General features: G+C 38.6%; 2 protein-coding genes across 5 annotated transcripts; one reads left to right on the top strand and one right to left on the bottom strand.

Annotated features, from left to right (window-relative positions):
* Positions 1-986: 986 nt before the first annotated feature.
* LOC135597770 (auxin-responsive protein IAA10-like) lies at positions 987-3,432 on the bottom strand. 2 transcript variants are annotated; one of them, XM_065091212.1, is made up of 5 exons: positions 2,888-3,432; positions 2,277-2,602; positions 1,968-2,088; positions 1,604-1,688; positions 987-1,380 (listed from the first exon to the last, which is right to left on the bottom strand). In XM_065091212.1, the coding sequence occupies exons 1-5, from the start codon at positions 3,415-3,417 to the stop codon at positions 1,315-1,317; spliced, it is 1,128 nt and encodes a 375-aa protein (XP_064947284.1). In that variant the 5' UTR covers positions 3,418-3,432; the 3' UTR covers positions 987-1,314. The 2 variants fall into 2 exon arrangements, with proteins under 2 accessions (XP_064947284.1, XP_064947290.1); XM_065091218.1 differs by having other exon boundaries at positions 1,968-2,070.
* A 4,581-nt stretch (positions 3,433-8,013) lies between these two features.
* Positions 8,014-22,333, top strand: LOC103971742 (uncharacterized). Of its 3 annotated transcripts, none has more exons than XR_670724.3 (16): positions 8,014-8,282; positions 9,713-9,758; positions 9,835-10,004; positions 10,131-10,248; positions 10,376-10,458; positions 10,573-10,632; positions 11,647-11,892; positions 14,404-14,500; positions 15,684-15,734; positions 15,838-15,918; positions 17,360-17,431; positions 18,762-18,824; positions 20,492-20,621; positions 21,438-21,495; positions 21,636-21,688; positions 21,813-21,827. XR_670724.3 is itself a non-coding variant. In XM_009385852.3 (16 exons), the coding sequence occupies exons 1-16, from the start codon at positions 8,182-8,184 to the stop codon at positions 21,894-21,896; spliced, it is 1,530 nt and encodes a 509-aa protein (XP_009384127.2). In that variant the 5' UTR covers positions 8,014-8,181; the 3' UTR covers positions 21,897-22,333. The 3 variants fall into 3 exon arrangements, 2 of the variants coding, with proteins under 2 accessions (XP_009384127.2, XP_064947274.1); XM_009385852.3 differs by having other exon boundaries at positions 20,492-20,638; positions 21,813-22,333; XM_065091202.1 differs by lacking the exon at positions 11,647-11,892 and having other exon boundaries at positions 20,492-20,638; positions 21,813-22,333.
* The last annotated feature ends 1,653 nt before the right edge of the window (positions 22,334-23,986 follow it).

Below are 23,986 nucleotides of genomic sequence, written 5' to 3'. Positions count from 1 at the left end.
TTTTTTTTCTTGGAAGACTTGACTCGGCGGTCATGGATTGCATTGTCCTCTAAGCACACCTTCAGGGAAGTGATATTCCATAATGTTAGAATTGCCTTTTTATTTTTAGCAAGTCGTAAGAGCGATAGTTTTACTTGTAAGAAAGTTTTATTGACATTTGTTTGATCATCAACCAATATATATCCAAAAGGTATTTGATTTTAATAGAAAAACTTCATTAGCTATGAAGATAATATGTTTTATAAATGTTTTATGTGTTGGGTGAAATTTTTTGAAAAAAAAAAATCTCTTTTGGGTTTTTCTCGAATGATGATTCTTACTTGTAAGAAAGTTTTATTGACATTTGTTTGATCATCAACCAATATATATCCAAAAGGTATTTGATTTTAATAGAAAAACTTCATTAGCTATGAAGATAATATGTTTTATAAATGTTTTATGTGTTGGGTGAAATTTTTTGAAAAAAAAAAATCTCTTTTGGGTTTTTCTCGAATGATGATTCTTACTTAATAATTTTCTTATTCTGTGTTCTCGTTTTCCTCTAATATTCTAAATATCTTTTATTATCATCAATATTGTTTTCTTCGTTCATCATGATAGTGGTACTCTTGGTCATCGCCATGATAGGATTGAAGAAGCATGATAGTGGTACTCTTGGTCATCGCTATGATAGGGTGAAAAAGTAACAAGGCCTTGCAGAGGGGAAAGAGGCGATCTTGATGTGCTACAATCATAGCAACTCTGAGATGATCAACAATGACCATTTGAAGGAGGTGGCAGTGATCAGAAGCCTCACTGTCATGAATCAATGGCGTCATTCTACAGTTCTTTGTTCCATAGCTGTAGGAAGAAGAGTCGTAAAATAAATTTTCAGATTCATAAGAGAATACTTTTATCTCGCGGATACTTAACTTTCCTGTTTATTTACACATAATAAACGATGAACATACACTGCTTCATGAGAACAATTCAAGCTACCACCATACTATGATGAACGTTAAACGATATTGAATGCAACTCCAGCTTGTTCTACAATTTCATTCAGAGATGAAACAGGCGTGGGTAATATTTACAGTATTGAAATATCATGGCATGAATGACTACGCAGTAGTCATAAGCATATTGGTCTACTTACCTCATCAAACCACCCAACAAAAAGGGCAACTCTCCAAAATACGATTTATCTATCAGTAGGGTCAAAACGATGCAAATGATTTCAACTTGAAAGAAAACTTGATCTTGGCTCTTCTATGCTTTTCTTTCATTTCAATTTCTTCTATTTGCTATATACTCCACAGTCCGTCTTGCTTCTCTTCACTCTGGTTGAAGACCATAGGCAGGATGTTTCCTATCATTCCGCTGGCGATAGAAATCTTGGTGCTGCATCCAAGTCCAAACGAAATAAGTTATGAGGCCTAAGCAGTCCCATTAGGCAAATACAAATCATGGATCAGAAGTCCCACACAGAAAGACTTGACAGAAAATAATAATTGAGTTTTCCCTTTAATCAGATTGGCAATGAACCCAACTGATAATTGATTTGACAGAAAATAAGGTGGAACTATGATTTATTCGCTATATGAGAAAAAGGATTGCACCTCACCTTCCCGAAATGAACTGATTTGCTAAGCCCATTTGCATCTGAGGTCCTCATAATTCTAAGCCTCTTGACTGTTTCCAAGAACATTCTGCAAAGCAGGATGTCAAAACTGGTTCAGATCACTGCAGTACAAGATAAGATTTTGACAGAGAAAACTAAGACTGAGATAGTGCAACAAGATCAATAGTATATCTTAGAACCATAGAACAATCGATCTCGAATGATGAATTTATAGTAATGGTGTTTGAGACACCACGATATCACCGAATGTTTCCGCAAAAGATGATTCCTGGACTTTTTATGTATAGGAGGGTTTATGTATCACTAGACCAGACTGGTATCAGTGTGAAGTGCAAAGAAGGCTTACCCCCATGGCACATCTCCAACCAGCATCCAATCCCCATCCTTGTCTTCATAAGTAAGAGCAAACCCAGAAGAGCCATCCAACAAATTTGAAATCTTTGCCCCATCTGCCATCATCCACACCACTGAAATTATAACCCCATCACATTCCAACATTGCTAGCAAAGGATTTAGATGATCTCTGGTTTGATACAATTTCTTATGCTGGACATATAGGCAGATCAGATCATGGCATATCTAAATTAGAACAAGAAATTCCCACTCTGATCCTGAACTCTGCAATTGTGAACATTATGCATGGTAATGAACTTACCGACAGAGACCGCAAGGGCAGAGGCCTTGGTGGGCTTATGAAACATGAGCTCCAGCGCGTCTGCGAGGGCCTCATAAGAGTGATGAGCATCGAGATCCACCTTCCTCCCAATAGGGTCGCCGTCCATCTTCACTTTGACGAAGAATGATCTCCTCATTACCTTTCCTCTACTCCCCTGATGTTGGCTGTCATTGCCTGCCCTGCTGGGGACGATGGCCTTCTTGACAGCAACGGCAGAATCAACCTCGGGGGCGTTGTCTTTGAAATGGTTGAACAAGCTGTTCATCCTGAACGCCCTGATGGGCGGCCATCCCACCACCACCTGACTGCTCCAACACATCAATTTTTTTCGGTATCAATCTAAAGATTAAGAGAACGCAACCCTTTTACCAGACATCAACAGCAAAAGCCTGAAGGATGTGATAAAAAAATATCGTTTTTTTTTTCCCTTACTGTTCCTCTTTTTGCTGGTTCTAAGAGTGCGAAAGCCTTTACGAGAAGCACTAAGAGAATAAAAGCAGGAGGTTTTTCGGATCAAGTCATTTGCAGTAAAAAGAACACCTAACGTGAAGAGCAAGAAAGAAGAGACAGAGAAGGAAGATTGGGTTTACCTGGGAGGATGAGGGGAGCTACCGACGTCGGGGGAGATGGATTCCGCCGCCCGCTTTGTCCCGGCGACTCCCGTCCCGGTCCCGCCACCGCCCAGGTTGGTGCCGGAGGACGACGACACGGAGGAGGCGGAGGGGGACCTCGGTGAAGCAAGGGACGCCAGGGGCGGGAAGTCCTTTGCCGTCAGGATGCGGCAGCACGGCCCCCACATCGCAGGCGTCGCCTTCCCCCTCTTCGCCGCCCCCAGGGTCAGCCCCAGCTCCAGCTCCTCCTCCTCCTCCTCCTCCTCCTCAGCATGCTCGACATTCGCCACTTCTGCCTCCGCCTCCCCCATCGCTCCTCTTCCGACGTCCTCCACCACCAAATCCTCCTCTGCCTCCGCCGTTGCTGCCGCTGCCTTTGACACCGAAGACACCGACCCAGGCGACGCCACGCCTCCGCCGTGCCCGCCAACCGCTTTCATCTTTCTCGCTCTCTGGGGAGGTGGTGTTCTTAAGACCAATGACAGCCCCAGCGCGATGACGAGACCCATTTTATGCAGCGAGTTTGAAGAGCTACGGGGGAGAGTGCACGTGTCTACCGCGTCACACCCGCCAATGATCTCTCGGTTCCAGTGGGCCCCGTTTAATCAGCCAGACATTTTCTCCGACGAGGCGTGGTAAATTCGTCGCGTAAATCTTTCTAGTTCCCAGAAAAGCGTGTGCTCCCGACGCTAGTGGGCCCCGACACTTCCCTCGTTCCCCTCCTCCCGAATCAAACTCCCCATCACGTGTTTCGACCCAGAGACGGAAACAGCGTTTCCCTCTCACAGGCCACGACTCATGACGTCATCACGCACTCCCTGACATCACAGACACGTCCGGGACGTGAGAGCTCTCCGTGTTCTGTACGTCGGCCCGGACATCTCATCGTGATTCTTGGACCCTAGAGGGGCAGCTCACTTAACACGAGCAATTGAGTTAAGAGAGGAGGGTGGTGTCAATGTCATGAGCCAACGAGCCGCTGCAATTGGTACCTTCATCAAAGGAGGAGGTGTTGTTGTTCCTTCAATTCTATTTCAACGAGGGGACATAGGATTGGGCCGGGAAAGATGCTGTCTCTCTAGTGGAAGGTAGGAGGAAAAGAGTGGGAAGATGCTACCTTGAGAGATCGGCTACTTAGCCATGACACACCAAACACATATATCACCACTCGTATGCTTGCATCCATCTACTTAATGCTCAATCGGAGACAAATCACATCACCTATCACTCCTGCTGTAGGCCACGTTGATGAACTTTCGACCAATTTTGACCTCCAAACCTCGCCTCCTTTTTATCATTGCCTCCCCCTAAATAATTCCCTCCGTGCTCCTAGTGCCAAATTAGCTTAGATCGATCATGCTCCTTGCTAAGCATTCGCGCACGGCGCGGTTCCACGAGCGAAGCGTACGCGATGACGCGTCTCGGCACCAGCCGTCGGATGAAGAACCAGTCTCTCGATCCTTCGGGTGGGCTGCGCTGCGACGCCCGGCCTCGTGCGCGTGGAAAACGGTGGTGCGGCGTAGTGCTCCAGGGTGAGGCGACAAGCCGACAAGAGTGGGGCCCGGCGGCGACACGCGAGCTGCTGCTGCTCACCACGTGGACGAACAGCACCGGGTGCTTCCGTCGGGCCCCACCGGGTTCGAATCCGGAGCGTCGCTTTCAATTTCGAACAGAATTTGCGACCCGGTGCGGACGTGGGAGGTGGGGGACCCGCGCACGATGGCTGTTATGCGACATCTCGTCATCGCCGTCCGTCGATCAGGTAAGGACATCCGGACCGCGAATCTTTATCGACCGCATACGGGTTCACGTGCACGAGGCTATGCGGGAAGGCATCGAACACGTCGACAGCGAAAGGGGACAGCGCTACCCATCCCCAACGGTGGTGGGGACGGGTAATGATGAGCCCGAGAAACTCGCTTTCCGTGTGCTGCCATCGAAAGGGCGCGTCTCATAACGTGCCGTTATAATATGCTCGTCGTAACAGTGCTCTTGGATTACAACTTTGACCAATGCGAAGGAACGCAAATTCGATGTGATTCGGTATTATTATTGACTGCAATGAAATATCTGCGGAAGAGATAAGGAAGGTAGAAAGATTTGCAGCAGCATCCTTTCCCTGACCTTTCGGTTCGGAGTCGGAAACCCATGAGACCGAGACTGCCGGTTGATCTTCTCACACCGTTGCATAAAGTCGCGAATGGTCAGCAAAAGAAGCACAAGAAGAAAAGATGGGCAGCCGTATAAGAAAATAAAAGTGAGAACAAACAAAGCTTTTGTAAGAAAAAGAGGAGTACACCATTGACTTGAGAGTCCACTCGAAGCTTATTCTTCGCTCATTATCTTTTGCACTTGAGGTTTAACAATGATTAGGCCACTCAGAACAACTTTAGGTGTCTTCTCTTTATGGATAATGCTTACTACCACAATGAAGAAGGCGAAAAATGAGTAAGAGAAATGCATTGCAAGCTGAGAGAGACATCTTATAAGCAGATGCTTTGGACCCAGGTATCAATCGCCGGAGACATGAGCGGCACGCTTGTCTCCCAAGTTTCAAGTTAAAACACACAAACTAAGAACTCATTCCATAGGAGACAAACAAGATTCTTATCTTTCTCCAAAAGCAATGCTGCTTGTCGGAGTTCAATCTTTTTCCGGGTCTAAATCGAACAGTGAGGCAGTGGTTCTCGAGGGGATGAACAGAGAACCCACCCCAAGCAAAACAGCTTCGTTTGGTGAGAGTCATGATTGAAGAAAAAGCCACCTGGAGTATAATAAAAGTGCAGCAACTAAGATGGCTTTGAACAACCGATCTCGTTCCTTTTGTGTTTGTCTCATGGCCAAGTTCCATGAACCTCTTCTCGAAGAACACTGCACAGGTTTTTGCCGAGTGGTTGCACAAAAAGACACAGATCATAGCTTTTATTTTGATTAACTATAGCATACTTTTTGACGTGATGCTTCTTCCAAGAAACCTCCATATGCATTTGGCATGGCCTTGTCATAGTCTTGAGATGGATTACGATGTGTAAATTGAATTGGCAAAGACCCTCACTTTAACTTTGTTCTCTCTTTTGGATTGCCGATCAGATGATCATGACCATGAAACATCATACGGTTTCTAAGATGAATCATTTCATGACATTTGTCGTAGCAAACATATATATTCTTCAGGAACTTGATGTCAAAGCCAAAACTTCTGAAGAAGTAACCTCAGCATGAAACATTGAGTACACATCGAGTGCCGTGGTTTTGACACAGATGAGGGATGCTGTCACGATCGACGACATTTCTTCAAGCTCACTTCTTTCCAGAGACAGAGAGAGAGAGAGAATCCATCCTTACCCTATAGCTGATTGTAGAAGAATCATCACATGCTTTATTCTGAAGTGGAATCGTCTCTTCACCATCTGTCTCTTCTTTGAGCTCTTTTTTGATTTGTGAGACATTTGCTATACTATTATTGATTCTATTTCTTTGAGTGCAAAAGCATCAAACCGACTTTTGGATGATGATCATAGGAAACGCAAGCTGCCATTCTTAAAGAGTAGATTTGATAAACTCATTACCTTCATGATCGTTGCATTGTTAGAGCAAGAATTACTTGAAGGGAATCCCTGGTCTTCTTGCCTGCCCCCATCGATGACATCTTGTTGATGATAAGAAGCAACAAGCCAGCAGAAGTTGGAAGATCTCAAGGAAAATGCTGTCTGTAGAGCTGCATATTTGAACCTCAGTTACAGAAGCTTAATGTTGCACAGAATCTTGCATGAGTAGTGAGAAGTAGCCAAGGATTTAAACTAGAAGAAATTAAAAAGAATAGAGATTAAGTACAGTTCTGAAAATTGTTAGATTATATGATGTTATCTAATTTTATGAATATAATTAAATTATGATTATGATTATTGATCAATAGAAAGAAAGTTTAATTCTAATATAATTTCTTAGAAGATGATCATGATGGGAGGGATTCTCCTAACTATCTATCCTATATCATTTGTTCTCGTTTATAAATAAACAAAAACTTTTAGGGACTTAATACAAATACAATAACACACAATAATTTAGTACACGAACATATATATATATATATATATATATATATATGTGGGAATGCAAACATATAGATACGATAATATGATTGAGATATTACATATATTCTTTCATATTATTTTTGTTCATGAATACATCGATCATATTGATCTTATGAAAAATAGGAAAAGAGGAGATGACGAGTCTAATTCTCATTATAGATTGACATCATACGCATCGTAATCTTTAAATATATTATTATTTGATTTCAAAATTTTGATATTAAATGTTCTCGCTCAATAATAACATATTATGATTTTTATTACAGTTGTATAGCTCGATATTACTCATGTACAAGCCGATAGTATTCGTAAAAGATTAAGCAAAATAATATAGACATCTCAAAACCAGTGTAAAAGTACTGATTTTTTATGAAGTCTAGGAACGATCTATTCCACTTATCTATATGAAGTCTCAAAACCAGTGTATAAATTTCCTTACGACTTAATTGAAATTTAGGAACGTTCTATGCCACTTGGATTAGGGACTAATTACTCGTTCGATTCCATGCCGATCCCTGTGTCGTCACAATATCATGTCTAATTCTAATCCCTGGCAGGTGACAATATCATGTCCAATGAGTGCGTTGATCTCGGAATCATCCGCGAAGTTGCACGTTGAGTTGCAATTCCACCCACGAAACATCGATTTGATACTATTGGGGGCCCAAATCAAGCGATTGGACTACACCAATTGGGCCCATTTATCGTGTTTTCTCTTACTACCTCGTTAGAGTAATTGGAAGCAGGGCGAGTAATTACTTATCGTAATTAAAGATTATATATCCTAATTGTAGGAAAAAACACGCAAATTAGGTGAGATTGGGGACCGAAATCCAAATCTCCCAATAGGAATGTTCAATATTTTACCAAAAGCGGGAGTGTATTAAGTGACGTTAGCGGAGATGAAGCCAATGCCAACCCCAAATGCCCAAATTGGGATACTTCCCTCGCTCGCTTGGTGACACGCACGCACGCAATCTCTTTCTATATTTACGATGGCCGTCCGCATGAATCACATCCGAAGCCCACACGCTCCTAATCCACCTCCCTTCAGCTCACGACACCAGAGAAGGGTACAGAGAGAGAGAGAGAGGAGAGAGAGAGAGGCGAATAGAGTAAACCCCCTCCTCCGTCTGTCTATTTTTCTTGGGATTGATTCCAAGAATTGTCGCAGCGGAGATGGAGATCGACAGGGCCGTGGGGGAGAGCAGCGATCGGCGGCTGCAGACCAAGTATCGGAACGCCGTCTATGTGATTCAGCGTGCCTTCGCTCTCTACGAGTGAGATTCCTACCCCCAATACGGCAATACCCCTCCCTCTTTCTCTCTCTGTTTCTCTTTCTTTTTCTGATGCGTGAGGGGTCTTTGGTCGGATTCTTGATCGCAATCGAAGTCTTTCTTGTCAGTTCTTGATTCTTTGTTGTTATTGTTTGCTAGTGGACACGTGTTGTTAGTTTCTTGGTGGGGTTTTTTCTGAGGATCGGAGTATCGATTTGTTTATGATGCTTGTTGATGCGTCCATCTCTTTCCTTATTGTTGTTGTTGATTCTTCTGGAGCATTTGTGCTGATTACACAATGGGTTTTTCGCGTTAAATTTGTTGGAATCATGAATCTGGCGAACGCTAGGTTTTTGCTGGATTAGATGCTCCAGCTTCCATCAAGAAATTCTGTTTCTTGCATCGGTTTGGCTTCTTATCAGTTGTAAGTCCCTCTGATTTTAGTAGTATATTAGCTACGATATGCTATTCAATATGGTGAACATCACATTATATTGGAGTTATGACGACCTAATGACAGTTGACGAATTAGTTGTCTCTTCGCCTGTATTAGTTTGTGTAGCACATTCGAAAAAATCTTAACATTTCTAGCCTTTCCACGCAATGCAGAATCCGTAGTTTGGTTCGGACAATGTGGTCTATCTTTGTATGTAAAATAACTTTTCTTGGCAGTTTTATTGGTAAATTCTTCTTACAGTTAAATTGTTATTGTTTTATTCACAGCAAGGTTTGAAACACCTTGTTACTGAATGAAGATGCACAAGGATGCATATTCTGGTCTTGTACATCGTTTGTGCCTTTGGATTCTAGATGATGTGCGTGTACACATGTGCTTGAATGGATGGATGTCAGTATGTGTGTGCATGCATATGCAACTTCATGTGTATGTACATGCGTCCACGTGTGCAAGCACATTTACCAAGTAGGAAGTCTCTTTGCTGCAAGGTTTGTTGATTTTGTTTGGTAGTAGCTTGTATTATGGCATTATCTATGATGAACTAAGACATTGATAAATGGGAATGCAAATCGATCAACGGTCACAGAAACAACTAGAGAGCAGTTAGCATAGTGACTTTCCATAGGAAAATGGCAGAAAAGTTGCTAGAGAGAAAACATCTGTGCTGTCTTTAGATATTGGAGGAAAAGATATTGGTGAGCCATTAATACTGCGAACTATGTAGAATGACTGATGCAAGCTTCACTAATATATTGCAGTTTAATGTTTCATGCCCCACAAGATAATTGGCCTCTTTGGGCTATGTTCTTGTTCTCAGACAGAGTCTTGTTTTGACTTGCCAAATTAAGTATGAAGAACAAATCTTTTTAACTTAGGGATTTGCAAAAGTTCAGAAGCTTTATTGTTTTTGATTATGTTAGTTCTATGGAATAGAGAGAAAGCTAATTATCCTCGGCTAAATGTTTCGTTTTAACAGGTTTGAGCAGGTTGCTTTCAGCTTTAATGGGGGAAAGGACTCAACTGTAAATGTTTTCACATGTGTCTTTGTCGTGTTTGTAACATATTCTAGCACTAGTTCCAATTACATTCTTGTTGCAGGTTTTGCTGCATTTACTCCGGGCTGGCTATTATTTGCATAAAGGGAAATCAGAATGTTTTCAAGGGAATCTATCAGATAGCATGCTAAATTGTCCAATACGAACCATCTACTTTGAGAGCCCTAGTGCCTTCCCTGAGATTAATTCATTTACCTATGAAACTGCCACTGCGTAAGAATGCTCCTTTCTGCTTGAATTATGTCATGCAACATCTTGTTTAAGTTATGTTTTTTAAGGTGAAAATTTTCTGTGTCCAGGATTGTAACTCTAGTTGTATTTTTGCCCCTTTTTCTATAGCTATAACTTGCAACTGGAAACTATTCGCTCAGATTTCAAGTCTGGCTTAGAGGCTTTACTAAAGGAAAAACCTACCAAAGCTATTTTTCTTGGAACTAGAATCGGTGATCCCAATGCGGTATATCTTTTTATAATAATGCCAAATCTTCATTGTCAACTGTGCTTATCATTTTCAATTATTTTTCTATCAATGAGTGATCTATATGTGCCTTCTAATCATTTAAGTTGATGTTTTGTCCATACAGGTTGGTCAAGAGCAGTTCTCCCCTAGTTCAATCGGATGGCCTCCATTTATGAGGGTGAATCCAATATTGGACTGGTCATACAGGTTTGCCTTGTGTCATAACAGTTAATTCTTCATGTTGAAGTACCTTTGAATCACTTAAGAAGTAAAGTTCCTCTCTCTCTTCTCTTTTTATTTTTTCTTCACTGTTACTGGCAGGGATGTCTGGGCTTTCATCTTAATCTGCAAGGTTAAGTACTGCAGCCTCTATGATCAAGGGTAAGCTGCAAAATGTTTGACACTGTCATTTGCCTGCTGGCATCATCTTTTGGAATGTATGACATGAGATTCACTTTTGTTATCTTTTCATGCACATTCCAACATATGCGTTCCATTAAGTATTCCACTCTTCTCATTATGTAAGCCTTTTCTTCTTCTCTTGACTTCGTTCTTGTGACTTATGGAAACTTTTTTTTCTTCTAATTTCTCAATGAGAAATTGTAATTTGCTTCACATGGCCAATTTTATTGTGTGCTATCCATAATTTACAAGTGAAATGACCAGACTCCACTTATTGTGCATGCTTTCTGGTTTCACCATATCAGCTGATTCAGCTCTTATAGTTTTTTTTTAAGTCTCATCTGTCGTATCATATGTAGGTTACCAGTTAATTATAAATATCACTTTTCTTATGTTGAAGTCGGTACAGAAAATATTTAGCATTTTGTGATCTTTAGAGAATCACAGATCCAAAGCTACCGGAATCCCTCTACCCATTGGGTCCATGATATCTCCAAGTCTTGCATTTCTCGCCTAAATTGGGGATGGATCTTATCAATGTCATTAGTTTTATAGACATATACCAAACTAAGACTGATAGCAATTTTAAGGAAAGCTTCAAGAGAAAAAAAAGTACTTATCAATAAAGAAACAATTATTAAATTCATGGGTTTTATGATGAATAGATAATCACTAAACAAGTGAAAAATATCTTACTTAATATTTCAAGTAAACGTAAGTGTTTGGTTTATACCATGCTACAAAATAATGACTGAACTGATTTTATCCTTGCAAAGTGGTGTCCTCATTGCTGCACCCATATCATGACTTAGAGGTGCCATATTCAAAGCATCTATGATCAGATCAATATCTGCACTTCAGCTTTTGCTCAATAAATCAATTATGGGTTAACCTATAACTGTTTAGTGAGAATAGGATTATAAGTTTATTTGCTTGTTTTTCTATCATCTAACTTTGATATTGTACTGGAAGCTAAACATTACTTCTATGTAGATATACTTCCATTGGGAGCATATATGACACGGTTCCTAATGCATTGCTGAGTATTGTTGATTCTTCAAGCACTACAGAGATTTTTAAACCTGCATACATGCTTTCTGATGGAAGATCAGAAAGGGCTGGGAGGACAAAGAAGTTACCTCTTAAATGTGATACAGCTTGTCTAAACAATGGCATGACAAATGTTAGTCAGAGTGGTTCCTTCTTAGCATCAATCATTGTTGTAGGTGATGAGATTCTGTAAGTCGTTCTATGTACTGCATATCCATGTTATTATATAATTTTATATCATAAATACGTACATGGAAATCCACAAGTAGGGCTTTTGGTTAAAATTTTGAGTTAATTTTATTTCCATGATTTCCCAAATTTTTGGTATTCTCGAATGTCAATGAAACTACACTTGTACCCTAGACCTAAACTTATAGTCGTCACATACAATTATACTCTCTTAACTTTTATTTTCTTTCTTCTAACGATGATGCTATCCAAACCTCTGAGCAAGTGGAACAACTTATTCCTGTCATTCATAAAAAAATCTTTTCATGCAAACCTGAAGTTTTTCTGATGTTTTCTGATACATCAGAAAAACTTCTGAGCAAGTGGAACAACTGAGCAAGTGGAACGATGATGCTATCCAAACCTCTGAGCAAGTGGAACAACTTATTCCTGTCATTCATAAAAAAATCTTTTCATGCAAACCTGAAGTTTTTCTGATGTTTTCTGATACACGTTCTACATGTACCTTATAACATATCCCTTCAAAAAGATTATAAGAAGGCTCTAAGAGAAAATGCATTTTTTTTCAGATGTTAGCCATTCATATCAGCAACTGTTGGCTTCATTTATTTATCATGTTACTAGGTTCTTTAAACAGAGATCAAAAGCAGGAAGCCATTCTAATGGAAACTTGATCTGAGTAGAATAGGACTCAACTATTGTAATACCCCTGATTAGTCCCACATCGAAAGTGGGTAAGATTAAGATTGGCTTATAAGGGTCTAATGAGTGTACTACTATAAACTTCAGCTTAAGCATTTTGGTCAGTGGTTTAGACCAAACGAAGTTGATAGGCCAGTTAGCCCATCAGGCCCGGGTCCTGATATTTGGTATCAGAGCTGACCTAGCATTTGAGCATGGTGAGGGGGCTCGAGTAGGAAAAGGGCTCTACCCGTAGACGGAGTCAGAGAACTCGTCACGGCGTGGAGCCACCACTGGGCTATGCCTCAAATGCACTATGCTAGGGTTTGATCTGGGTTATGACGGGGCTTGATGAGGACGTCAAGCCTTTGAGTGGGGGTGATTGTAACACCCCTGATTAGTCCCACATCGAAAGTGGGTAAGATTGGCTTATAAGGGTCTGATGAGTGTACTACTATAAACTTCAGCTTAAGCATTTTGGTCAGTGGTTTAGACCAAACGAAGTTGATAAGCCAGTTAGCCCATCAGGCCCGGGTCCTGATAACTATGACCCTAAGTTGATAGGATTTAGTAACTCTTAATAACTGCCTTATTTCTTCGAGGGGAGAATGATTTGAGTAGAGTAGGACTCAACTATGACCCTAAGTTGATAGGATTTAGTAAATCCTATTAACCGCCTTCTTTATTTGGAGGAAGAATGATATCTAAGAGAGTATGGAAAGAGAGAAAAGAAGAGAAGAAAGATACATAAAAGACAATAGGATATCATTGATAACTCATGTTATGATGCCTGTTAGGGTTGAAACAACCTTTATTAGACTCTGACTTTTGCTCTCGCCTTTAGCTTAAGTAATGTGGAATTAAATTTCCCCGCTAACTACCTGGTCAACCTCTTTATTGGTCTGGTCTCTAAGAAAGGATATGGCAAGATGAGACAACCCTGGCCGTGCTTGAAACAGGCTTACTTTAGCTGCTCCCTCTTGTTTTGAATAGGATTGGCCTCTAGTGCAATTGGTCAACCCAATTGAGTTTTGACTCTTTTTTAGTCCGGTCTAAGCACTATTTGGTTTGATTTTGATGCACTTCAAACTTGTTTAGTATGGAAAGGTCATGCTAGAATTTTCTACTCCAACTAGGATTAGATCACATCCTGATTCACATTATGAAAAGCTCCATATCATCTAGAGGTATTTGTTGAATATTGGGACCCACCACTCCACTCAAATACTGTCCAACTTAGTATCGTTCGGTGTGGACCCATGTCAGCTATTAGGCCCTAGGTTATTGCCACTTTTTGGTTGTCTTCTGGGCTATCTTTTGGGATGAGGAAGAGTTCTCCATGATGACTTCAAACACCAGTCAAACTGCTGTGCACCAAATGACATTTATGGTCTGACCAAGGATCATACTGAACTAGCATATAGTCAGTGTGATTTGTTACTCATTGTATAATAATACTTCAGTGATTACAGATTGTATAGATTGATATACTGCATGGTAAACCTGTATTGCAATAGTCCACTGAATTGTCCAAAACAGTGTTACATCAGTATTAAAAATCAAGCTTCATATCACTTGGATTTTGCATTGTAATGTAACGGAACTCATCTTGCTTTGCCATCATATATGCAATGTAGGCATATACATAATTGATTATATATATATATATGTGTGTGTGTGTATATATATATATGTGTATATATATATATGTGTATATATATATATGTATATATATTTGTGTGTTGGTATGTATGTATGTATGGCAGTTAAGTTTTCTGTTCTATATATTTAAAGAGCTATTATTTATGTTGATGTACATTTGTTTTTCAGGTTTGGCACTGCAGAAGATAAACTAAGTGCGGTATTATGCAAAAAGCTTAATGCCATTGGTTGGCAAGTAACTCGCATGACAGTTGTTCAGAATGATGTAAGACAACTTATGCAATAGAATTAACATTTATTCTCAAAATTTATTTTGTCAAAATCATGGTTCGTCTTACTGGTTCATATCGATATACCGACTGATCATTGTTCTGGTACATACTAAACTATACCGATGTACTAACATGATAAAGTGGGGCATACCGACAAACCAATATGTATCACCTATATCGGTCCCCTGTTGGATCAGTACATACCGCCCATATCGGGGGGTACACCATGGTATCGTGAAACTTGGTCAAAACATTTATGCTCGTTAAATTCATGTTTCAACATTTAATGTCATATTTGTTCTCTGGGAAGAGAATTATAACTGTCTAAATGATTTGACTTAGTGTCCTTGTTGAAGCATAAAATGGAATGTACTATTGTTTGACTTAGTTAAAAAGCTTTATTGAATTTGGTTGTTTTCACATCCTCATTCTCTCCCACTTTTGTATTTTGCCCTAAGCACACAATGCTATATGCTGGCTTTTGGCATCTCTAGTGAGGTAGTTTATTAATACTTTATTCTTAAGTGTATGGTTTGAGTCACAACAGATATGACATCTAAGCTTCATCAATAGGCCAAAAAGTTTATTCTTTTCTGGTCCTTTGCATTTCTTTCTTTTCTTCTCTTCTCTGCATTTAAATTGAAATGAAAATGAGTAACTGAAATATTATTAGCTAGTTTGCAATTGTCGTGACTGTATAAAGTATTGAATGTCTGGAAAGAGGGCCTTATGCAGCAGTTGCAATTTCTCACTGGTGTGATTTGAGCAATGCAGCCCATTTGTGTTTTTTCCCTCTATAGAATTAGGACTACAATGATATATTGTGCAACATTGTAGTTGTACAAGTCTACAAGACCCATGCTTATAAACTTTGTAGCACATAGCAGAATATTTGCCTGAACCATCTTTTTGGTCAACTTTTACTAGTTCATATTTGGTTTTTACCACATTCCTCTATGAATTTCTTTTGCATTAATGCAAAGTATATAATTGCTAAGATGCTTACTTGGTCCTATAAAGTTTCTGCACTTATCTAATGTCTTATATATAATAGGCTTTTCATATGCATTGGTTCAGATCAATGGTAACATAAAATCTTTAATGCTTCCTGTTTTTATTTTAAATCTTGTCATATAGTTCTACTAAGAGCCATATCTGGGATTTATGTTAATGCAGATTGATTGTGTGGCTGCACAAGTTGAACAACAGAAGTCTACAAATGACATGGTTTGTTTGAACCACTTTTAACTATCTTAGAAACTAAGTATTTTAGGTTCTAATATTTAGCTTCAACTCTTTATGGAATTGATCATTAACCTTGTATTTGCAGGTATTCTTGTTGGGAGGACTTGGCCCTATGCATTCAGATGTTTCATTAGCAGGTGTTGCAAAAGCATTTGGAGTTCGGCTGGTTAGTTCTTGAGAATTCTTATTTTGAATCAAAATGTTACTTTTCTTTTGTGGTTGGCACCGAGGAATAAAATTTTGGGTTACTGAAACCATATCAGTCTGCAGTCGGATCAGTACAGGTCTGGTCCATGTCGTGTTACTGACTTGCGGTATAGCGACATGTACCGTGGTTTTTTTTTTGTTGTTCGATTGGGGGAGGTGGGGATGAAGAAGGGAGAAGAAGAAAAAAGGAAGAAATAAGTAAGAAGGAAGAGGATGGGAAAGCAAAAAGAAATAAGGAGGAGGAGAAAGAGAAACACCGGATATAAGGTGGATGGCTGGATTTCTTTTGGGGTATTTGGTAAATACTTAACAGAAAACTATCTTCTCCATCTTTAATAACATATAAATTGGTCTCCAAATCAAGCTCTGCCATACCGAAGCGTACCGCCCATACCGGGCGGTACGTACTGGTCCAACAGGTTATCGGGCGATACGGGGCAAAATCGGGCGGTAACGGTCGAAATTTTGACTGTTACCGCACTGTAGCAGTGCTACAGTGTTCCAACGGTCAATTTGACCGTTGGAGCTTTTTCTCCTCCTATTTAAACCATTCTTTTCTCCCCTATTTCATTATACTCCCTTAAATTCTCTCTCAAACTTTCTTTTTCTCTCCTATACTCTGTAAAACAACGATTTGTGAATTCAATCGAGACTAATTTGAGAAGATTAAGAGGAAGAACTTTCTAATCAGATGGTATGTATTCGTTTTCTTTAATTAGAGGGTAATTAAGACTATCATAACTTTTTTAATCAAGAGGTATGTATTCGTTTTCTAATCAAGAGGTATGTATTTGTAACTTGAAAACCCTATCCTAACTTTTTTTTCTAATTTTCAAGTATTTTGGAAGGATAAATTGGTAAAATCAGGTGTACTGCTCGGTACACCTCGGTATACCGGTCGGTACACCTGTACCGTACCGTACCGAGCCTGGGTCGAAACTCCGGTACGGTACGGTATGACGGACCTTGCTCCAAACTACTGGCAACTTATCAATAATGAGTTAACTTTATGCTGTAAATTTTGCCACCATGTGCTCTTAATGTGGTTAGTTGACGTATCAATTTATGATTGATCTTTAAATTGAGGATGTGTCTGGATTCACCAAATGATTATGTGGGATTTTGTTTATTTTTATATGTTTGTAGATGCCATTTTCACATCTGTAATACGAGATTATAATAAGGGTTATAATAAAAAAAGGGTTATAACATGGTGTAAGTCTCACTAACTTCTTCTGAATTTGCATTGTATTTTTTCCCTTAAAACTACATTTATTAGTTTCACTTTCATATCTCTCCCCTAAAGAAACATACTTATCTGTTTGCATTATTTTGGTCTTATATATATTTACTTGTCATCAGGCAAACATTTTTCATGAGCTTTTTATTTTGGAATTCAGGCTCCTGATGAAGAGTTTGAGGAGTACCTTAGGCTTCTTATAGGAAAGCACTGCACTGGTGACCGAAATGAGGTGATACATAAACATTCGGGCATATGCATTTTTTTGTCATTATTTTCCTTTCCAGTTATTATGGTCAATTTTAAGGTAAGGTCATTTATGTTAAAATAATATTTCATCTTATTTAGTAGAAATCTCTGCTTAAATCTAGCTCACGGGACGTAGGGAACACTTCGGTAGACCTTGCTACTCCTAGTTTCTTTTTTTTGAAGTATCTGTAGTACTTTAGGAGGATTGCTCCATGACCTCAAAGTTATGCTATTTATCCTACTGGCATACAGACTCAAATTTTCTTACATTCTTTCTATTTCCCAAAGTTGCCTAGTTAGGAAACTTCGGTATTTTAAATGAGGATTCAGGTTTTGGTGAAAATATTTGATTCTGCCACTGTCAAACTTAGGCAATTTGTCAAATTAATGAAAATGTTGTATGCATGTTCTATGTGTATAAGTCCAGACTTTTTGATATTTAGTCTTCATTTACTTACCACTTCTCTTACATCTTAAGCTAACTTCAGTTAATGTGTGGTAGAAGTGTACTAAGAGAAAGTACTTAATGCCTTATTCTTATTTGGAAACGATAATCAAGGCATGCTAAAGATGCCACTGCTGGGAGTTTATTTGTTGGTTTTATTATACTGTCAACATTGCTTTTATGATCTGTCAGAAACATAGAAATCATTTCTAATTGGCTACAGTCTGCATGGATGTCTTTGTAGGTGAATATGCCTTCTGTAGCTCTTAAAATACACGATTCATCTAGTTTAGATTAAAGAAAGTTGTCATCTATGAAATTCTTGTAAGCAGATTCTTTACTCATTCAATTTGGACTAGCAATTCATAACTGCGAAATTTGGATTGTTCAACTGGAAATAATTAATGCTAGGGAAATTTCTTTTCTTTTGATTAATGATGAGAATGTTTGCATTACAAGATGGTACAATTCTTTGCACCTTCTGTTCTTTTACTTATAGAAAAGATTGTCTGCCACAATTTTCATTCTTTATTCAACAGAAGGGATTGTAAAGGTTTTTAGTTTTTGTAGTACCGTAGTGTGCATTCCAAATGACAATTATCTATTTTATGGTTTTGATGATAGCAGTAGTTTAATACTTTATCGTTCTTTGTGCCCTTGGTGAAGCAACATATCTATGTATCTTGTTGCTTGTAAATTTTTACTTGTTTTTTTAGATATTGATATTCTTCAAAGCAAGACAGAAGTAAATTATCTTTCCTTGCTTGGGTCCTCCATTTTTTACATATTAAATTACTTTTGAAGTTAATTTAATGAGGTTTTTGTTGGTAAAGGCTGTAACTGTAAACTTGTTTGTATTCATTTCCAGATGGCTTTATTACCTGAAGGCATAACTGAGTTAATGCAACACAGTAAGCTGCCTGTGCCGTTGGTATGTCCGAGTCTGTCTCAATACAAACTTCCCATTTGTTGATAATTGTTTCTTACATTTATGTTTTACCTTGTTTTTTCACATACATAGCTGCATTTGTGGGCAGACCTTCGTATCATGGTAAAATTGCGTTTTTGCAATTTGGGCAACTTAGATTCAAGACAGGGAAACAATCTCTTTTCCTGCAATGGTAAAGTTGTAAAATTGCCTATGTTAGACTTTCCACTAGCCCATATTAGCAGTAGCCTCGTTCATTGGGCTGCCCTTTTAGATTTATTTGTTTGACACAGAACACAAGGTTCACATGTATTGACAAGCATATTTCTTAACAAGTTGAACAAGTTTTTCTCTTTTAGAAAGGGAGATAACAGCATAGGCATTACTGATCTACCATCTTTTGTAGATTACAGCATTATGGATGGTAGTTTTTTTTTCTAGAATCAATAATGTTTTAAATTCTGAAGTGTAATTTGTTGTAGCACATTGTGGACGGTAGTTTTTTTCATAGCCAGGAGGCTGTTTCTACCATCTGTTGCAATTTTTTTCTTGACTTTCCTTTTTTGTCCTTTCATAATGAGCTACAAGTCTAGCATCTTTTGTAGATAACATCATTATTGATTCTAGACCATTACCTTGCCAATCTAGGTACAACAACCATGATTCGTCCGAGTATATGAGCTTCTGCTTCTTCCTAATTCTTTCAGTTGTCTACCTAAACAAAGAAAAGAAATTGATTTACATTATTGACTTGTCTGACAGGAATTGGTTTGGGTTTCTGAAAAATGTTCCTGGTTTACTTTTGGTTGAGCATTCTGATGTAACTCATGCTGTCGTATAATCAATCTGGAAGCTAAGGCACAAATAGAGCTTTGATATTCAATCTAAAAGACCATACTCTTACGACTGTTAGCATCAATCCTATCTTCAGTGCTGTGCCAATTCAAGCTTGCTGTGAAGCTTTTCTTGTAGATCCAAACACATCAACTTACAGTTAGAAAATCATATAATGTTCTGGTGAAAGATAATGTATTATAATTATTGTATGAAATTCATATTATATAATCGTCAAAAGTTTATGAAAGAAATCTCAAATAAGGAATCTTTCGTCCCATTAGGTAAGAGCACAATGGCATCCCCTCGAGTTGCCGACAAAGGTGGTTGTAGTATGACTTGATCTTGTGGAAAATACTCTTGTCTATGCATGCCAAGCTCCTGATAGTTGAGCATAAAGGCTCCCTAGCTGGGTTAACCATTTTGTTTTTCTAATCACCCCAAGATCTGAAATTTAGTAGAGATCTGCAATTGTATTTGTGTTGACTTGTTTCATCACATCTGCAATCCTATTTTGTGTAATCTGTCAGCATGTGGTTACTCAGCTCCACATTGGCAATGGTGCTGCTCTTTCTTTGTAATTAGGATTCATTTGTTGATTGTTAATCACAAGAAAATTTGAAGTGTAATTTGCTGTAGCACATGATGGATGGTAGTTTTTTGCTTAGCCAGAAGCATCTTGCTATAAGGATCACTGTTCAGGTTGATTAATTCGTTTTTCACATTTAACAAAGAAAATATTAATATTTGTTAGCATTTACCTATGTTGAACTTACAGTTCTGCTTGATGAGCAGTTTTCTTCACCTGAGCATGCATTTGTTTACTTTTGTTGCAGATCAAATGTCAAAATGTAATTATTCTTGCAGCAACAAATGTGTCTGAACTAGAAACACAATGGGATTGTCTTCTTGAAACACCAAGTCACCCGTTAATGCGTTTGCCACCATTCATGTCAAAGCATCTTGGTACCATGCTTTCTGATGTATACTTCTATCTTCAGCTTCGATCCTTTCATGTTGATGCATCTAATTACCAAACTAATTTATTTTCTTATGCTACATTCATGCTATAGATTATCTTTATTGCTTTACTCTGCAACCTCTGTTTTTGATTGAGTAGATCAGTATGCTCTAGTTAAAATGTATACAGCTGAATTTCACATTTCCTGAATTTTTCTTTGTTATCAATTGTTTTAATGCGAGTGGACATATACATATGTTCATATGTGCATCTGTGAGCTGTATTATTCTGATAAAAATACAGAAATTGTACTAAAGCTGTCTCATCAAACAAGTTGTAGGGTTTCTGTGCTGTGTATAGTGCCATCCCAAATACTGAGCTAAAATAATTAGTCACTCTCGTTTGAACCCTCTGTGTGCCAGTCCAACGTGTTCTGCTGGGTGAGAATTTGAGTTATGTGGCACAGGGGCGACAGCAATGTGTGGGTACAATCTGAGTTGACCAGCACAGGGTTCTTTGCCTGACCAGCACACCATTGGTTTTCCCTCAGTATGGCATTGACTGACATTTACATCCATAACAGAAACTATCATAGGTGATTTTTTTCCAATAGTGGAGTTATTTTAGTGTTGTTCAATTTACGAATTCTTGAGGTCAAAGTTAGTAAATATGTTCTCAGCATTTTGGTTAAAATATTCTGTTGAACCTGATATTGGCACCTATTTTCCCATTAGAATGAAATATATTGGATTCATCACTACTTCTAATCTCAATAACTGACTAGATGTCATTACCCTTGTTTCTTGTCTCATGCATTGCAGGTTGAAACTGCTCAAACTATATCAAAGTTGTGCCTTGAATTCCCAGATATTTACATAGGTAAGCCTATCAGCATTTATGTACAGGTCAATTATATAAAGGAACTACTTACCGGTTATTGAAGTGTCTATCATGAGGATGGCTTAGCTTTCAACTGATGCTTGTGATATTTTTAGTGATTATTTCTATTAAAAATGTAGGATGCCAACGGAAGTCCAGGGTTGGGCCTCTCGTAATAACTTTTGTCGGAAAGGTAAATGTTTCAAGGCTCCAAGCCCATTCACGGATGCTACCATACAACTGACGCATTTGTGGCATTTTCTATCTTTTATGTGGATTTTGATATTGTTAATACCTATCATTCACATTTATTTCAGGACAAGACAAGAATTGAATTGGCTGCTGAGAAACTGTCTAATAGTTTTCCGGCAGGAGCCTTCTCCGGAGCAGACTGTGGCTGACATACTCTGCCGGAAAAATTCATTCACTATCAAACCCAGGGTGGTGGGGAGAGATGCTCCTGAGATACTGGTTGGAACAAAGAATTCCTTATTATTAAAGCTCTCTCTGCCCAACTACACATGCATCTGAAGAAGCATATTCCTGCAGTTCCTTTGGTGAAGGACCAACTGAACTGTTGAGGAAGGTCATCCAATTTCCCTACTTGTAGAAGGAAGGTCAGACAACCAACATTTAAATTAAACTACGTGACTTAACATATACAAGATTCTCAGAGAAAGATTAAGAAATTGAAATTTGTCTTTCAGAATCAGAATCAGATAACCACCTCTCTTCAGCAAATTTTTTTTTCTTTTACTTATCTTGGAAAAAGGTGTTTCTGCTCTGGGTATGTTTCAGGACTGACAGATGTTAAGAGAAGAGATTGCCTTACACTGAATTGCCTTCTACATCTTGTTCTGGAGACTTGCCAAAGATATTCTAATCCTGCATGACTGTTGTTCATCAGAAGCATGGCACATATGCATGCTACACTAATTGTTGATGATGGCAAGTAGAACAAAAACAAAAGTATTACTCTCTTCACCTTCACAGCATCTGATCAATGATTGGGTTAAACACGTATTAGAAGTTAAGATTGACCTATCATATGATTGTAGAATAATCCTCCCTCTTCCTCCTGTTCTATATAGTTAATTATTTTAGCATTCAGATATAAGTTAACTATGAAATCTTTTTTTCGAAACCAGGATTGTTTGATGTTCCGTACAATCCCAGAACAAGGTGAATGCCTCTCCCTCACACAAGCAGCATTTCACAAAATCGAATCCCAGTATCAAGGGCTAATTAAATATTATTAGTTTGACCTCTTTATCATTTTGATTTTTAGATTTAAAAATTTTATATTAAAATTTTTATAGTTATAAAAGAAAATTATTTAATCTTATTTATCCTAATGTCGTTAGTTTTATCGATGAAAGATACAACACGTAAATGAATGACATGAAAATGATAGGTAAAAAGGTAATTTAACAGTGGTGGCTATTGATAACGTTGTGGGTGGCCGTTGTGATGGTAGTTGACGATAATGATGTGGTGGTTCGTCTTGTCGATGTCAATCTAAATATCAATGACGAGGAGAAAGAGGAGGCATAGTAGTGAGACACATAATATATGTTGATGTTGAAGGAGGAAAAGGCCTCACCTCCCTCCTCTTCCTCCTTCAGCGTCGGAGGAGGAAGAGGAGGCAAGTGAGATAGAGCAGTGCAACATCGGAGGAGAAAGAGGAGATAGGTGAAGCATCTGCATTGTCACCGTATTGTTCTGTCTCCTTTTCGTTTTCGTCGACCATCGCATCGTTCGATGCAACGTCGCACTGTCTCCTTTATGTTAATGCTGCATCGCTCTATGTCCTCTTTGTTATCATCGAGCATCGCATCATTTGATATGGCACCACATTGCCTCTTTTCGATTTCGTTGACCACTACATCGCTGGAAGAGAAAGAGGAGGAAGAGTGGTGTGGCACCGATGCAGATGCCTCACCTCCCTCTTCTTTCTCTTCCTCTGACGACATAAATGTCTTCCTATTTTGTCTCCTTTTCCTTATCATTGACATCGACAAAGTCGACCACCACCACAATAACCACCCACGATGTTATCATCTACTACCACTATTGAAATTATCTTTTTAGCTATTATTTTTATATCATTCATGTGTGGTCACGTATTGTATCTTCCGTCGATAAGGTCGATGGTTTTAGGATATATAAAATTAAATATTTTATTTTCATAATTATAAAAATTTTAATAAATTTTTTAAGTTTACAAATCGAGATAGATCTAACTAGAAACTGCAACTTGTAATTTTAATAAATTACAAGATAATCTAGTATGTAATTAACTCATAAGATCAAGTCCATAACTTTGGGACACTGCAACTTTCTTTATGGTATAGTCTGTCCTAGTATAAAAATGCCAACCTTGTACCTACCATCCCATCTACTACCCCTATGAAAGGACATTCTTCTAAAAAGATTGATCAAACTTAAACTATATAGAGGTGTAAATTATACTGAAGTAGGTGAGACAGCT

The sequence above is a fragment of the Musa acuminata genome, chromosome BXJ1-2 (assembly GCF_036884655.1).
Source record: "Musa acuminata AAA Group cultivar baxijiao chromosome BXJ1-2, Cavendish_Baxijiao_AAA, whole genome shotgun sequence".
NCBI classification, from domain to species: Eukaryota; Viridiplantae; Streptophyta; class Magnoliopsida; order Zingiberales; family Musaceae; genus Musa; species Musa acuminata.
The sequence above is the reverse complement of the archived record's forward strand: the minus strand, read 5'-3'. Positions and strand labels throughout refer to the sequence as shown.

What these genes read in the sequence shown, in the direction of transcription:
- LOC135597770 (XM_065091212.1), bottom strand. Translation starts at nt 3,417, where the DNA reads ATGGGTCTCGTCATCGCGCTGGGGCTGTCATTGGTCTTAAGAACACCA. An exon ending in AGCTCCCCTCATCCTCCCAG is followed by an intron (nt 2,603 to 2,887) that starts GTAAACCCAATC and finishes GTGTTGGAGCAG; the next exon opens with TCAGGTGGTGGTGGGATGGC. An exon ending in TGCCCTTGCGGTCTCTGTCG is followed by an intron (nt 2,089 to 2,276) that starts GTAAGTTCATTA and finishes TTATAATTTCAG; the next exon opens with TGGTGTGGATGATGGCAGAT.
- LOC103971742 (XM_009385852.3), top strand. Translation starts at nt 8,182, where the DNA reads ATGGAGATCGACAGGGCCGTGGGGGAGAGCAGCGATCGGCGGCTGCAG. An exon ending in GAATCGGTGATCCCAATGCG is followed by an intron (nt 10,249 to 10,375) that starts GTATATCTTTTT and finishes TTGTCCATACAG; the next exon opens with GTTGGTCAAGAGCAGTTCTC. An exon ending in GTAAGCTGCCTGTGCCGTTG is followed by an intron (nt 18,825 to 20,491) that starts GTATGTCCGAGT and finishes CTTTTGTTGCAG; the next exon opens with ATCAAATGTCAAAATGTAAT.